At 42.8% G+C, this 17,259-nt stretch overlaps 1 protein-coding gene across 12 annotated transcripts in view; it reads left to right on the top strand.

Moving 5' to 3' along the window:
- The window catches only part of RBPMS (RNA binding protein, mRNA processing factor), a 176,349-nt gene that overhangs the window by 672 nt on the left and 158,418 nt on the right, over positions 1 to 17,259 (top strand). For 11 of the 12 annotated variants that reach the window (XR_014137638.1, XR_009615911.3, XR_009615912.3 and 8 more), the window contains one exon: positions 135 to 471. Coding sequence is in view for 6 of the 12 variants with exons in the window: in XM_060653153.3 (XP_060509136.1) it covers positions 135 to 471 (337 nt within the window). In the remaining 6 variants the exon portion in view is untranslated. Of the gene's footprint in view, positions 1 to 134; positions 472 to 4,651; positions 4,691 to 17,259 lie in introns of those variants that run through there. The other variant, XR_014137641.1, reaches the window with a different exon arrangement.

The raw sequence follows: 17,259 nt of genomic DNA, 5'->3' as shown, positions 1-17,259 counted from the left end.
AGGCTCGGGCAGCGGCCGCCCCCAGCCCCTACTCGGCCACCTCCCCGACTCTCTGGGCTCCCTCCTGGGACGCGCGCCCTCGCCCCATCCTTTCTTCCTTCCTTCCTTCCCTTGCGCCCGCCCTCTCTCTCCAGGTCTCCCTCCCGGGTCCCGATTGTCTCCGTCCCCTTCCCAGTCGGCCCGCGCCTCGCCCTGCCCCGTCTCTCCCTCGCACTTCCTGGGTCGCCCGCCGCCGCAGTCTCGCCTCGCCGCGGGAGTCCGAGCCGCCGGTGCCCCGGCTCCAGCCCCCGCAGCCCGCGGCGCCCGCCCGAGGGAGCCCCGGCGCCCGGGGAAGGGAAAAGTGGGCGAGCGCGCCCTCGCCCAGCCCCGCGCCCCAGCCCTGCCCGGCGAGGAAGGACCGGGAAGATGAACAACGGCGGCAAAGCCGAGAAGGAGAACACCCCGAACGAGGCCAACCTTCAGGAGGAAGAGGTACTGAGGGGGCTCGGTGCGGCGGGGGGTACGACCTGGGGCGCCAGACGCGCGGGCTTTCTCCAGAGTGCGGCCGGCCGGCCCCGGGGCGCCGCAGCCGAGGGTTTGGGAATTGCCCTTGTCCCGAGGCACAGCCCCAGATTGTGGCCCCGAGAGGGGCTCTCTTCGGAGAGGGAGTTTTTGTGGGTTCCAAAAATTGCGTAACTTTAAGGACTTTTCGGAGACTTTAGTAAGTATAATGCTCAGCTTTGTTTGCGTAGGATTTTAAAAGCGGAATCGAGAGCTGGCTCCTGGGTAACCTCCGTTTACTGGGACCCGGAGGGTCAGGTCTTAATTCTGCGACCCGGTCTGGAAGTTGTGGAGTGTGTTTGTGTGGTGTAAGGAAGGAACTCGGGGCGAGTTCTCGTCAAGAGACACCTTCTGTTCCCTACCTTCTCCGCCCCCCCTCCCCCCTCAGTGTTAAAAGTTCTTGGTGAAATATCTTTCCAGCCGAGGCATTTCGAATTAATAGATAACTCATCAGCTGCATTCTTCTCTGGTGAGTCAAAGACCCCAAATCTGGATGATTAGGTTTTGTAAATTTAGGGGCGATGCGGTTGCGGGGAGCAGAATAAAAGAGTGTAAAACTTTACAATTCACCAAACGATCATCGAGGCTGTTTTAATAGGACTTTGACTTCTGAGCGTAAATTTTATGTGATGCGTCCGTAACAACATTAAAACTTGCGGCTGCGGAGCGTTCCTTTGGTAGAAACAAAATTCGGTAACTGTGGGTTTCAGAATTTTGTAGTTAGGTATCTGTGGTATCCGATTAACGTACCTGTAGGAACAAAGCCATTTATCTGGAGTCCAAGAAACAATATTTTTTTCGCCTACTTTTGAAGATCCCACATAGCTGAGTTCTTAAACGTTCTAAAAAGAACTTGTGTGTGTGTGTAGATGCAAGAAAGTATGCATGTAGACATGAACTGTAAAGCATTCTTACAAGTGTTGTGTCCCAGTATATGAAGTCTACAGAATGGTAAACTGATTAGGAGGTTGAGATTATTATGGAGATAATGTGTTGCGCCAACTAAGATTCTGATAGTGAAACCGAATGTTGGGGAGGATTTAATTTAGTAAGGGTAAGCCTTCATTGTCCACTTGTGAAAAGGGAACGTTTTAAATGAAGACCATGCAAATCAATGCGAAACACAAGATTTTACTCTTAGCACAGTCGTATGGGGGCAACCCACCTGAATTGTAGTAAGCTGAAAATTGCCTTCACACCTGAGGATAATTGCATTTTATTTTAACCTATTATTTTGGCAAGTGTTATTTACATGCTAGTTCTTTACAACTACTGACCTTCCTCCTTCGTTTTCAAAGAGATGGAGACTTGAGTTCCAGTTTTTTCTTGAATCTTCGGGCTCCTTTGCCATTTATTTTCCCTACCACTGAAATAAAATTTAAAAAATGACCAGTGTGCTTCTAAGGAGTTGCTGTATCTAATTCACCTAACACACCAATTACTTCAGAAACCTTTCTCTATTTCACTTAGATGGGCAATCTGTTTATTTCTAAGGGTACGGATGTATTGTGTGGAACCATCTTTCTCTGTTCACCCCATTGAGAACACTTGCCAAATGGAAAGGTTAACCAGGCAAACCAAAGGCTTTTTGGCTTCTGGTGGGTAGCAAAAAAAGAGGTTTATATGTTCCAAAACCATAACGTACTTGATAAAATTGAGAGAAATGTCAAATTTCTTTTACTTAACCCATCTCGGCCTCACTGCCACCAGGACTGAGGTGTCGGCCCTGTTCCTGGGGCGCCTTAATGTGTGAGGTGTGCAAGTACAGAACCACAGGTGAACTTAGTGCAGTTACTGCCTCTTACCTGTTCTGTTGCCCTGACAATGTCCCTTTTCAGGTGGGAATGGCATGTGGCTTGATGACGTGTAAGTTTTCGCAGGACAGTTGTTTTAAAACTAAGTGGACAGTTAGGAAGATTTCAGAGCCCAACTCGTAGAAGAGGTGGAGTGTAAAGACAGATACGCCATGAAGAGAGAAGGTTTATAATGTTAAAAATTCAGGAAAAGAAAGTAAATAGGCCTTGAATGATCCAGGTAATTTTGCCCTAATTCCCTGTTTTGAGTTTGTTTTGTTTTTGATAAACTCTAACCTCTTTTTTTTTCTTTCTTTCTTTCTAACCCTGAAAACCACAAGTAAAATAAATATGGTATTTGGTGAGTCCCATTAATGTGCTCAGCATTATACAAAACCACCGCACTGGACCCTTTCCCTGCCCACCCAGCGATCAGCAATTTGTTCTCCAACACATTTAAAAGCCTTGGCTGAGGAGTCTCATAAACAGAACACACACATATAAAATGTATATACACATAATGACAAGAGAGGGGAAAAATGTGTTTTGTTGTTTCTGGTGGCCATTGAGATGGCTTGGAAAAGCCAAGTCCAATCATCATTAAGAGAAAATAGTTTATTTCCTAGAACATAAGGGTAATTTAGGCTTTCTCTACCACTTTAGAGAATCCAAGGGTTTTTTTTTTTTCTATTTTTTTAAATGCGTTCCTCTTCTCTCCCAGTACACGTTAGCCCTGTTTGAGAGCTTTTGAAGCTTACTCTGAAATAAGTGACGCCGAAACACTTATTTGGTTCCGACTGTGTAGACTGAACGGTCCAGGATTTAGGAGAATTTTTGCAGCTTTTTGGGGTTGGAAGTTTGAGAACTTGGACAGGACATAGACTTCTGCTTTGGATAGTATTTAAAGCTTTGAGGAAAAATTCTTTTTCAGCTTTGGCTAGCTGTGACAGAGATAATACATCTGGCTTTCTGGATTATAGTGTGCTATACATGTGTATTTCTCTGCAAGATGTCCCATTAAAGAAAAGCCAGTTGTCAAAATCTTACTGGGATCTGAGATTTGTAAGGCTTATGTATAGGGCGTTAGGTAATTTCTTATATCATTTTTCAGTTAGTAAAATAATTCCTAGAATTTGCATGTAATTTTGGACTAGGTAATATTGTCTTTAAACACCTTTGGCAGTTTATACTGGACTAGACTTTATTAAAGTTAATGTATATATAATAGACTCAATTATTTGTCTTGAGTTTTTATGTATCAAGACTTTTTCTGGTAGTAAATAGAAATTTTTGATCACTTAACTTTCAAAATAGGTTTTGTTTTTGTTTTTGAAATCAGATAAATCTGTAATTTGGTTTTATTTTTACTTTTATCCAAGTCATGTAGTATTTTTCAGACTGATCACAAATCCTTTCTAAAAGGTGTTTTATTATGTTGAGGCCCTAGTGTCAAAGAGCAATTTTTCCTTAAATTGATCTGAACTTGTACTTAAAACTAGAAAAGCAAAAACTTGGCGTTGTTGGATAAATGACTGAAAAGATGTTTGGCAGATGTTGGGCAGGAATCCTGTAAAGTTGGTTCTTTACAAGCGAATACAAATCTTTACCTCTTAACTTTTAAAGTGCTTAGTGGAGCTCCTGACTGGCTCAGGCAGAAGAGCTTGGAACCCTTGATCACGGGGTCGTGAGTTCAAGCCCCACGTTGAGTATAGAAATTACTTAAAAAAATACCTTAAAAAGAAAGTGCTTAGTAATCTTGCCCAAATATTGGGGTCATGAAGGAAAACTTGTTCTTCTAATTGGCACACAGAAAGGGTATCATATCAGTGTGTGGCAACCTCAGGTTTTCAATCGGGTGTTAAGATTAATCTACATTATGACTTGGACAAAGTGCCAAATGGTTTTATACAGTTTATCCACGTTTGGAGTCTGTTACTTCAAATCAGATCTAATGCAGCCCTGGAATAGAGTTTGGTGATAGTGTTTTAAATGAAAACGTGAAGATTTCCTAGTAAAGTGTTCCGTGAACATCGCAAATATGGCATACACTTCTGAATTACTATTTTTCCAGAAATGGTCTTAAAATTTCCCTCCTACACCCTCGTGCTCTTGTGCAGTCTTTATTTCCATGGCATTTGTTTGTTGGATGGATCATCTGATAGGGTAGAGATTTGATAGGGTAGAGAAATGATTTTCATAGGCTCAGGGTAATTTGTGCTTCGAGGACAGTGTTCAGTGTTGGTGATGGTGCAGTAAGTGGGCACGTGCGGATTTGCAGCAGTGATACAAACCCATGCAGCTTTCTGGAGGACTTTGGTGTTCCATGTCAAAATATGTTCATCAATTTGTTACTTCTGGTAGGGAACATTCTTAAAGATTCTTCTATGTCTTATCCAAGGAGATTGCTAATTAAGTCACGGTATAATTTCTGAAAGAGAATATTAGGTAGCCATGAAAAGCAATGTTTTTACAGAATATATATGTATATGCAGATTTATTTATTTATTTATTTATTTGGTGGCTCAAAGCAACAAGTGCATTCTTACAGTTCTAGTGGCCAGAAATGTGGAATTAGTTTGTCCGCATTGCCACACTCCCTCTGAAGGCAGTATGGGAGAAACTGACTTTTTCTTCCAGCTTCTGACTACATTTTAATTTTTTTTTTTTTGTTTTAAGTAGGCTTCATGCCCAACGCGGAGCCCAATGCTAGGCTGGAACTCGAAACCCTGAGATCCCGATGCTTAACCAACTGAGCTACCCAGGGCGCCGTATGTGATGCTAATTCTTAAATAACCCCCCCCCCCCCCCAAAACCCTGAATAGCTAAAAAACAGAATACAATAAAAATTATCTGGTGGATCGCAGATAATTTTTATTTACTTGCCAGTGCTTTTCTGTGCTTTCTAGATTTTCTAAAATGAACATGTGAATGAAATTGCAACAAAACAACAAAAAACAAATGTCTTTTTCGTTGACTATTTCGTTAAATTTTTTTGCCATATCTGTAGGTGTCACAAAACCGTTTTGTTTTGCTCGCAAGCCTTGCTGCAGGAACCCAGACTCTTCTTTTCCTTGTAGCCTTTCTTTGTAGTATTTATCTCCCTCATTCCTTTTATCCTGGCTCATTTTAGTGATGTTTAGCTGCTCTCCTTGTTCTAACATGCTGTCTTAATCTGTCCTTCTGTACTGCTCAGTCCTCTGATGGGTCCTTCGGCACTGATCTGTTCTCTATATAGCAGAGTCCAAACTTGACATTCAGGATTGCCCTAATGTACCCCTGTGCTCCATAAACTATTTGCTTCAGCCATCTTTTCCCTCTTGATCTAGCCTGAGCTGCTTTCAAGGCAGGAGCCAAGTTTCAGCCTACATTGTGCAGGCTACCATCACCTGAATGTTCCATTCCAAAGAAATGGTTTTCTCAGAATTCCAGTAGGAGTTACTTTGTTCTCTTCATTTAACTCCTGGATCATTACCTGTTTTCATGTAATTTTTTAAAAAAGATCGATGCCATCTTATCACCGTATTCCCAGCACTCAGCACCTACCAAAAGATCGTACCCCAGTACCAGTAAATACCACACACCATACTGACACGTATATGCATATATGATTCTTTATAAACACATAGTTTACAAACGTGAAATATCCTCATTGGTAGGGCTGGTGATGATAACTGTGTATAGGTGAGCTGTTAATAAGCAGCCACACCTTTAATACTGAGGTCCGTTGCCTACTGGGGATTTAGGGAAGCTGTGGATGGAGCAGCTGGCAAATTACCTCTCTCCACCTGCCGTCCACAGCCTCCACTGGAGTGCACAGGTGAGCGTGCCTGGTACGTGTGACAGCCTCCGCGGGCCTGCTCATTCTGGGGTGCGTTTGGGTTTTCACCATTAGCATTTGGTTTGTGCGGTGAAACTCAAGTTGACCTTTTGGACGCAGACTTCTGGAAGCTTTGGTTAGGTGCAAGAGCACGGAGCTCCCTGTGTTCCCAAACAAGCCTGCTCTGTGTGACAGCCACTTTGGAATGTTTGTGTTCAGTTTCATTTGGCACCTTAGTGTCTGCCTGGGGGAAGGGGAAAGGGAATGCAAATGTTCCTCTTGAACAGTGCTTGCTTTGGTCAAAGAAAAAACTTAAGAAGGAATGAGGGGAATGAACCTTAATAATAGCTAGAGCAAAAGTGGCTGCATGGCTCAGTGGGCTTGAGGCCAGCTAGGAGCAGGTATTTAAATTGATGCTGTTGAGAGGAGGATGTCATCCCTTGATGGGGATGAGTTGATCAGATATGTGGGGATAACTTGGGTAACGACTCCTTGCACTTACATCCCTGTCTTCGGAGAGTACTGGGAGAATATTTGAAACCCCGTCAGTGCATTGGGATAGGGCAAGACTGCATCCTGGCGGAAGGTTGCAGGTTTGAGCTAATCACAGTGAAGTTGCCTGGTTTGTTGCCTGGTTTGTCCTTTTTTTTTTTTTTTTTTTTTTGCTGATACAAATATACTGGAATATTTGATTTTTTGAAATTCTCAGAAATCTTTTTAATGTATTCACGCAGGAAATCATAATTGCTGACTTCTGCATTATTTACCAGGTACTGGCCACTTTATACACACACTACATTATTTTACCCTCCTGGTGAGCTGGGGGAGGTGGTATGATGGTGGTGAAGGTCTTTTTATGGGGAGGGGACTCTAAGTGCAGGTTCTGAGGGTGCCAGGGGCTAGGAGAGCTGGTTTCTGCTGCTCCAGGGTGTGGTGGAAATGGTGACCCTGTGTCAACAGGTAGAACGAAGCGTGGGGTTCACATGGAGTGAGAGTTGGGAACACAGTCAACACTGCAAGGAAAAGAGGGTGGAGGGGTTGTGTCAGAGAGGTGACATTTGAAGCTCAGATTCTCAAGAATTTGCCACATGAGGAAGGGGTTGAGACTGTGGGGGGGGGGGGGGGCGGAGATTGGCCTGTATGAAGACACAGAGGCTTAAAAGAACTTTTGGGGGGAGCAAACAAGGCATGGCAGGGAGAGGAATGGAAGTTAAGGATGAAGCTGGAGGCAGGGGAGGCTTTGGTGGGAGAGAAGGTGGAGGAGCTGGCCTTCCAGGCCAGGACATCGAATCCACTCTGTGATTGGAGTTGCCCTGCGGCGTAGCGGGGACCTGGCATTCTGGGACTTCACAGTGGCAAAGCAGCTGCAACAGGGTTGGGAAGAGGCTGGTACTGCAAGACTCCTAGTCTCGAGTTGGTGGCTGACAGTGGTGATTCAGCCCGAGGTGTTCAGAGGCCTCAGTTAACTGTCAGCAGAGGGAAGACTGGGAGTTTCATTCGGGAAGCCTCTTGAGTTTCTCTTTTGGACCACCTTGGACCCCCAGCTAAATGGTGGTTGTATTTGTTGAAACAGCAGATTGAGGGGTTGACAGGTGGGGAGAAGGAAGAAAAGGCCACGAGGAGGTGAACATGGGTTTGAGATGCAGAGGAGAGGTCTGTTCTCGACAATTTTCAGAACAGTTCGAGTACGTGGCCGGTAATTGAAAAGGTGGGTGACGAGAATGAGCACCTGGAAAATTGGAGAGGTGGGGGACTCTGGTTCCTGGGGAACCTCGTAAGGGTGGGCAACAACAGAGAAAGTTGACTTAACACTCAAAGGTATATAAAAACAAAACAAAAAAATTTGGAGGGAGGGGAGCTGGAAATTTGCAGGAAAAAGTGAAGCAAAATATTTTAAAGCACTTTTAGGGACATAAAAGTGCATTCTGTATCTGCCTAGGTTATAACATAATAGTGTTCAGTGTGCTTATCCATTCGAAAACCTGAGTGTGGGAAGGGAGCTTAGAAAAACCTAGGCATATACAGTATTTCCCATACACTTTTTTGTTGTTTTGGCTTTCATCAACTGTCTCTGGAAATCGTTTTCCTCTACAGTTTGCATTAATTCCGGGACTTTGACTCCTCCAACTTTTCTTTTTCCAACCCTGTGCCTTGACTAGAGGGGAAAATCAAGCTACCCTAAGATTTGTAGATGGGTTTGGGACTGATAAAGATGCTTGTGTTTTTGTAAGAAAAAATTTCCTCAAGTTTTTTTTTTTTTTTTTTTTGGCGGAGGGGGGAATTTATTTGGGTAGGGAGTAAGATGCGCCTTTTGGCAGATCCTTGAACTCCCCTCTTCTCTGGGTCATATTTTCTACTGATTCATTTAGTGCTTTCCTAAAAGTCTGCTGCCCTTGCTGCTCACTTGAAGAAAGTGTCCACCCTTGGAGAAAGAAAGGTGGTCTGGGAATTTTAAGAAAAACAACCACCTGCGTTTGTATTTCCCATAGGTTTTAACCCTGCTGCACCCATTATGATGCACGTTAATGTAGAATGCTGGAGGAAACAAGGAAATAGCCGTAATAAATGCCAGTCACACCAGGAAGATAGTTCCAAATTCCAGGGTGTAATACAGTATTGTTACACAAATTTAAAATGCAGAAGGAATGCTGAAGCAGCCTACCTCAGTCCTGTGGGCCCCTGCGATTTTGCAAAGGTATGAGAAATCTGGGAGTCTGAAAATTGAGGTACATCTCACCCATCCATGCAAGTAAGAGACCAGTTTGTACCCTCAACTCCTTTGTTTCTCCTGAGTCGATTTTTAAATGATGTTCCCCTGCTCTTCCTGACTCCTTAGGTCTGCAGGTAGGTGGCCAACATTATCCTAAGAGAAAGCCTAGAGATTAAAAAAAAAAAAAAAAAATGGCTTTGCTTGAATCCACAGGATTCTGTTTTGTGAGAATTTCTCTTCTGCCCACCTATAGGATGGGCAGTGGAGGCCTCCTGGGAGAAGGCACAGCACAGAAAGTGCTACCTTATTACAGAAGTACCAGAATTTCCATTGTGCGCAGAGGGGAAGTGCTACAGAAGTGTAATTACTTTACCCAGCATGTGTGATTTACAGGACTTAAAAATGTGTGAGTTTCCAAAGAGGCATCTGTTTTTAAACACTGTATCCCTCTAAGCCAACAGGATGTGTTTGGGGGCTGGATAAGGGGTCTCTGTCTCTCTCACTCTCTGACGCGCACGCGTGCACACTTCCTTCCTGTGCCTGCTCAGGGATGCTGGGTGACTGGAGACTGAAAACGTTGGTAATTAACTTCTCCTCAGGGCCTTGCTTATCAGCAGAAGGGAATACCTGAAGTGCTGGAGTCCTGTAGGCCGCTTACCAGGCCAAGTCACTGGTCTGATTCCGTCTTTCCCCCCTCCACTCTAAGCCCCATTCTTTCTCTTCCAGAGCCTCCTAGCCCTTTCCCAGTGATGAGCAAAGGAACTGTTAGAGCTAACGAACATGGAGATCATTTTTGTTGCAAAAATTTCCTTTTCTGTCTTAATAGGTGTAAGAAAATTGGCGAGTTGATCAGGTGCATATCCAAAGATAATCAAACTTGTAAAAGCCTGAATGGATTTTTTGCACATTAAGCATTTACGGAGTCGTGTCTACTGTTTTTAAATGCTGTACTTGAACAAACCAAATGAGGTGTTATCATCCCATGGTTTAGGAATAAGAAACTGAGGCTCTTGAGAGATTAAGTAATTTGTCTGAAGTTTTACTGCCAGTGGGTAAGAGCTTAAAATTTTTCCAGTGGTGCACGAGGTTCATGTGATCTGGGCCCTGCTGGTTTCTGACCTCATCTACCAGGAATCACAGACTCATTCATTATGCTTCAGCTGCTTGGGCCTTATTTAGGTATCTCCTACTTGCCAAACTTGTTCCTGCCTCAGGGCCTTTGTGCGTGCTATCCTGTCTGCCTGAAAAATCCCTACATTCAGATATTTATGAGGCAGCAGCATCCTTGTCATTCATGGAGATCTCAGTTCAGATGTTACCCAGAGAAGTCTTTTGATCTCTAAGTTTAAAGTACCCACATTCCCAATCACTATCCTATCCCTCTTTTATTTTCCAGCTAGTTTTTATTCACTGTTACTACCTTATGTACTTGTCTTCTACCCCTGGAATGTTACTCCTAGGCAGCAGGGAGCTCTGTCTTGTTAAGGCTGTAACTCTCAATGTCTATGACAATGCCTGGAACTGCCCAATAAATTTGTTAAATGACTGGAATACGAATGAACCAGTCAAACTTGAGGCCTGTGCAATGTATCACGTAGTCCTAAATGTTTTCCAGCAGTTTTGAATTACATTTTAATTATTACTACCTTCAGGATCATTTCTGGATGCCTATCCCCACTTAATTATATCAGAAAGTCAGCACCTGCTTTTAAGCCAGAAATTTATAAAGTTTTTATTTTAATTCCAGCTAGTTAACAGTCTTATATTAGTTTCTAAGCCAGAAATTTTAGATGGTAAGTGATTAGGTCCTTGGTGGGGGGTACTACGTAGCAGTTTTGCACACGTAAAGGAATCCTTGCCTTTGTCCAGTTAGAATGGAAACCTAGCACCTAATTCCATAGACCCAGGAGTGAGATGTGGGCCTCACATGGGGTGATAAGGAAAAGTAGGGCAGGATGAATTGGATTCCCGTTCCGCAGTTGTCTGTGGGGTTGTTAAGGGTTACTGTTAATAACCCAGGTGGAATTGATCTGGAGATAGACTTAGCACTCGGTCCTTTGATTTAGTCTAGCCCCAAGCTCAATATGCTTTCCTCCTTTTGCCTACAAAGGGCATAGCTCAGGATAACACAGGCTTTAGCTGGACGAATCCAGCCTTTAAGCACCTGTATGGGTTGCCATGAGGGACAGCCTAATCTGGGCTTTGTGAACCTGTATGGAGGAGGCAACTTGGAAACACAATTTCTACTACTTGGCAGCCTTATGGACTCAAAACTGTTTTTTATTCACCGTAAAGCAGAACAGATGACATTTTAGGAAGAAAAAAATGTAAGCCATCATTACTTTGGTCATCAGACCGCCTGTTAATTGAGCATACTAATGCACTGATGAAAATACAGGCCGTTGGATTTATCCCCATTTATGGCATTTGTGTCCTAATGCTTGACCTTGAAAAACTTTATTAAATTTAACCATCATCTATGGTCTATTGGTCTTAGAGACAATGGTATATAAATACTCTTACTAGTTCTTGACCAAATCGAATACTTTTTTTTTTTTTAATTAAAAAATTTTTTTTATTTGCTGAGGGACCTAGGACAAGTCTTTAAGCTGCTTGCGTAGACATTTAAACTCCTTTCCTCAGACAAATTGTGGGGATAGGACAGATAACGCCTGCCGTGCCTGAGAAGAATCGTAACTCCACTCCAGTGTTTCTGCTTCGTTCCCCTTCCGCTTCTGAATCCTGGTATAGAATGCTGTTGTTGGGGGCTTGCTAGCCCAGTTCCATCGGGGTTGGGGAGGGGGGAGGTGGTTTTAAGCCTGAAATTTTGTTTTGCTTTGTTGTTGTTTTTTACTGAGAAAGTCAATGCTTCCCCTTGAGAAATGGGTGGGAGTTTCTGGGTGTGAGCTAACGGCAGGAAATGACCCTCTCTAAACAAAAGGACTTTTTAAGGCCCATCCTGAGTCTTTGTGTTTTGAGGAGGGGTTATGCAGAAAACCTGAGCTAGGAAATGAATCTCTGCTTTAGCCATCCTCATGGGGGGGTGGGGCGGAAGCAGAAGATCCCTTGCCTGCTTGCCCTCCCAAGTGTCCCAGGTGCCAGGCAGTACCTGCTCTGAGTGCCAGAGCGGTTTAAGAGTAGGGCCTGGGGTGGCTCTTTGGGATAGTGTGGCTTCATACCTCCAAGAGGCAAGAAGGGATCAGGTTAGGCAGAATTACACGCAGTGTGACATTCACCTTTAATCTGGACTCTTGAAAAACCACCACCAGCAAAATGCAGAAAGAGAATGAGGAAAGGGGGAGAAACAATTTGTATGATCTAGGTCTCCGTAAGTAAAAGCGGGTTTATAAATAAAGATTTGAATTACTGTGTTAACTGTTCTCATTTTTCTAAGTCTGAAGGGATGACCCAGTAATAGCTAGTGACTTCTGCCTCTTGACTAATAGGGGATTTGTAATCATTGCCGCATTAGATAGCGGGGCCCATGTGAAGAAATGTGGGGCCTTGCCCCTGTTTTGGAATGCTCCCTCACCTAGCTTTAAAGTGACCGCTCATTAGATCACGATTTGTACAGCAGGATCCTGGATTTCTATTGCTAACGAAGTAGTTATGTCTTATCAAAATTATTTTGCTTTTACAAATTCTTGCTGACTTGTTGCAGTGAACTTCTTTTCCAGGCGTACCATTGTTTTTTTTCCAGGAATATAAATCTTCCCACTAATAATTAGAAACACACACTTTGTTGAAAATGGTTTTGTGGTTTAGTTTTCAGAACACTTGAAAACGACAGACACATCTTTTCAAAGAACATTGTTTGTTACATCACTATTTTGGGGCTTTATATTTTTAGCTATATTTTTAGAAAGGCCTGCTGATGTATTTGGTGGGTACTGGTGTGCTAAGGGTAGAGACATGGTTCACAGCACCAGATAACTTAGTGGAACAGCAGAGAGAAGGTTCAAGCTGCTCCTCTGATCCCTGTGTGAAAGGGCTTTGTTCATGTAGTAAATGTGTTGGAACACTGTATCTTAATTATGAATTAAGGGGTGTAGTATCGTTTACCCCAAACAGACCTGATTGTTGTAAATTCCAGGGCTTACAGGGAAGAATTATTCTCATGGAGAATTCCAGGCTGAGGTGTTGGTAGGTTTTCTCATTTTCTTAATACGTAAACTTTTGAGAAAGGTTACTGTTGTAGTGTTACTCATTTACAGATGTGGAGATCTGCACTGACTTAGATTCTTTTGGAGGCTTAAGTACAATCTACATTTGGCATATGTTTTTCATTTTTAAAGTATCTGCTATTTTCCAGTTATCTATGATACCATCACTTGTATTTCTACAAAGAAAAGATAAAACTACCAGTGATCATCTACCCCTCTCCATTTAAGCTGCTTATAACTATGCAACACAGGGCACTGGAATTCTTTGCCTTGAGAACTGTTTCTGCATCAGCCTTCCAAGCATGGTGACTGATACTAAACATTCCCAAGCTGGCATACTTTACATAGGTTAGTTCTTAGTTTAGATGGATTCCTCAGGAGTGGAGTGTATCTGATTTTACTGGGTGAAGGAACAGCTTTTTCTGTAACTCTTCTCATTCCTGCAACTACTTGGTAGACCTTGAAGCAAAGTGAAAATGGCCTGATCCAGGGATGTTTGTGCATTCTCTCCGTGTTCTTGGATGATCAAAGGGAAGTGTCTTGCCCTCTGCAAGACCAGCATCTGTTGCCATTTGGTCATAGTGCACCCAGCCTGCTGACTCTGTATCTTAAAAACAAAAACAAAAGTCAGTGGGGAGGGAGCAGACTCAGAAATGCTTATGGGCTTTGGAATATTGTGAGTTTCTGATTTGGGCAAATACATATTTGGGAAGTTTTAACTAGCAACTGTCCCTTTCCTCTCCATTCCAAAAGCTCTACAGGCCTTTAATCAACATGAAAATTGCTTTTTTATATCTTTTGTTGTATATCATGGGTCATGGTTATGCAGAGAAATCTATTGGTGTGAGCTTATCCCGAAGTCAACAATAAAAGTGTGGTTTTCTTTATTCCTTAATAAAGGTAGCCCAGGCAAAGCTTGGATAGTCCTCTGTACAGGAGACCCAGGCATAGAAATCCATTAGTGTGGGGGTGCCTGAGTGGCTCAATCTGTTGAGTTACTGACTTCGGCTCAGGTCCTGATCTCATAGTTTTTGGGTTCGAGCCCCACGTTGGGCCCTGCGCTGACCATGTAGAGCCTGCTTGGGATTCTCTCTGTCCTGCTTGCTCTTTCCTCTCTTTCTCTCTCTCAAATAAATAAACTTAAAAAAAAAAAAATCCATTAATGTGACCTTCCACTCATTCCAGTGCTCTCTGAAGTCTCTCCATAAAACTAATATGCATTAGATTTTCCAAACTGAAATTGCAATCCTGTTCCCTTGGAAAGACTGCTGTAAATACGTCCCCTTCCTACCCATTGCTAATGGATTAATTTTCAGAGGAAATGTTTCCTATAGGGATGGGATAAAGAGTAAGTGTATTGTTCCTTGTAAAGTCCTGAGGTGGTTTGTCTTTGTTGGGAGCACTAGGATATTAATGTAATTTTTTGTCGCTGTGTTGGAGATTTGTAGTACTCACTTCTGCAGCACTGGGCCACAGCATAGCTTCAGTGTACGACAGAGATTTCCTCCTGGGATATTTTTGCATATTTTAAATCCTGTTATGCACTTAATTCGCCCGGTCGGTTCCCCCAACATTCCTCAGAGGAAGGGTAGTAATGTATTGCTTCTATTTTAGAGATTAAAATAAAATAATGGTAATGAATCCATTGGATTTTTAATTTATTTGGTTTTTAGGATTGAGCTTCTTTCTAAGATTCCTAAGCCAATTTGTTCACCTAATTGGATCACATTGTGTCCCAAGTTTCTTTTCATTTTTTTCTTACCGGAGAATAAATCTCACCCACATTATCCCTTCCTCTCCTTCCCCCACCCTCAGCAAACGCAGGTAAAGAAACAACAACAACAAACTAATTCCTTTCTCCACAACTAGCGTTAATATTTTAGTATGTATCTTTCTTATGTCCTTTTTTCACTATACAAGCACACTCCCCTCTATTTTAACAAAGATGAGATCATACTATGAAAGTGTTTACATTCAGTTTTTTTTGAAACTTCGCATTATGTCATGAACATCTTTGCGTGCCAGTGGGTACATTTCTTATGCCTCGGTTTTTTGTTTTTTTTTTTTCATGCTGCCTCATTTTTAATTTTTCATACTATGCCATAAGGATGTGCCTTAATATATTTTACCTACTCCTTATTGAGCCTGGAGCTTGTTTCCAGCTTTGTGATATAAACAGTGCTGTACAGCCTCCTAGCTAAGTCTGTGGGTGCACCCTTCGTGATTTCCTAAGCTTAAACTCTTAGAACTGGAATTTCTGGGTCAAAGGGCATGCATTCTTTTTAAGACACTTGATGTTTATTGCCAAATCTCAGAAAGCTTGTACTAATTTATACTCCCACCAAGACTATCAGCAGGCCCCTTTTTCCTGCATCCCCTGCCCCTGAAGTTTTTAAATGTTTCAAAGGTTGCTTCTCTACAGTGGAGTTTTTCCATGTTTGTGTTGTGTGATTCGTAATTAATATTCCAGTCTGATCTGTACTTAGATATTACATATTGATTTTAACAGCAACAAAAAACCCCACCCCATTTTGAGACCTCTCTCAATTGTTTCTCGTATAGCTGTACGCACTAAAAGGCTTCATTTCTGGAGCTGTCCTTCTTGAGTTCAGTTGAACACATTGAAAAGTGTTGACTTTGTGATCTTTGTGTATTAGGTCGTTGATCTGTATTGCTGGCTATAAACTTCATGGCTAGAGATGAGGCCAATACTACAGGCGTTGTTCTGTGTGCATGTACATAGAATTTCACTGAATCACTCCCAACATTTTTCAGGTGAACCACTAACACTGCCAGTTAAAAACTGAATTGTAAAATGCATCTCGTTTTCAGAGATGTTATGCCGTGGAAACCCTGTGCCTCAGAACTGGTAGATTTGACCTATCTCTGCTTTTCTGGTCACATTGTGGGGTGCTCTTGAGGATAGAGATACTCTTGGACACACCGGTCAGTTTGACAGAAGTTTTGGAGGACAGCTAATGAGGACATCCGTGGAAGGAGCTTTTTTATAAAGTTAAAACCGTGCCTTTTATTAGGTGTGGATGGAATGTGCAGCGCACCTACTAGCTTGAATGTTTTCCTCCTCTCTAACTTGAGAGTCTGAAGCTCCAGTGTCGAAGTTACTCCGAGTATTCCTCGGTCCAAGTGGCCACCAGGGCACCTCATGTTCCCCACGGGGTGGTTTTCACTTTGGGTGCCCACAGTGTAGCCAGAACCCCACACTATCTGAAGAGTAAAGCTAGGGTCTCCCTGTACAGGCAGGGCAACATCAGCCCACAAGGCCTCTTTAATTGTTAACAGAACATTCCTACAGAGCACACACCCTCCACAAAGCCTACACACATGTTCTTAGAGTGTGACTCTAGGAAACGAGCAGATGTAATGGAAACCTCAATCTTGACTCATCCTGACTCTTACATATGAATGGAATTTGCATCTCATTTAGCATTGAATCTAACAGTCTTTCAGGGTAAATTCCCATGGAGGTCATGAAACACTGAATTTATATGCATGTAATGCCTTTCTCAAAGGAGCTGGAAAGTATTTTGCAAATAAAAACGTGCCTTCTTTTCCTGGCGGCCTTGATTTCATTTGACAGCTGGCGAAGGAGTCGGTGAAGGGAACATTGTTCAGTGAAGAGGTTCATCTCCCCTGGGGTACAGTCATTAGTCCTGGCTGAAGACAGGCCTTGAACCCAGCGTTGTGTTGGCCGTTCGGTGGGGATGTAGAGGTGGTTACCGAAAAGCAGTTTTCCTGCCGACTTCCTTTCCTACTTGGAAAGACCTAGTCAACACAGAAAACAATGGGAAAATAATACGAGTTCCTATATAAATTGACAAGTTGCGTAATACAGACCGGGCTTAGAAATTCAAAGAGATCAGTGTGGATTAGAGTAAAACAAGCTTTGTGGAGGAAGGAGCTGAGCCTTGTTGACCTGGCAGGATTGAAATGGGTAGAAATGGGTACTGGGGTAGGAATTACTATCATATATGTATATGGAGGTGGGAACGAACGTGGGTGTATTTATATGGCAAGGAGAAACCTTATTGGCTGTTAATTTTTGATGATTAAATAAGAAAATGATAAAGATCAGGATATTATAAAGAACTTGTATTTGTCAGTTGTCCTTGGCTTCCCCAGCCGGGCCTGTTCCACAGATGATAGATCTACAACCTGCAGAACCCAATGCCAATATCATAAGTCTTTTTTTTTTTTTTTCTTTCCCCCACTAGGCTT

This window comes from Panthera onca, chromosome B1 (assembly GCF_046562875.1).
Source record: "Panthera onca isolate mPanOnc1 chromosome B1, mPanOnc1 haplotype 2, whole genome shotgun sequence".
NCBI classification, from domain to species: domain Eukaryota; kingdom Metazoa; phylum Chordata; class Mammalia; order Carnivora; family Felidae; genus Panthera; species Panthera onca.
Note: the sequence above shows the minus strand (reverse complement) of the source record. Positions and strands in the feature narration are given on the sequence as shown.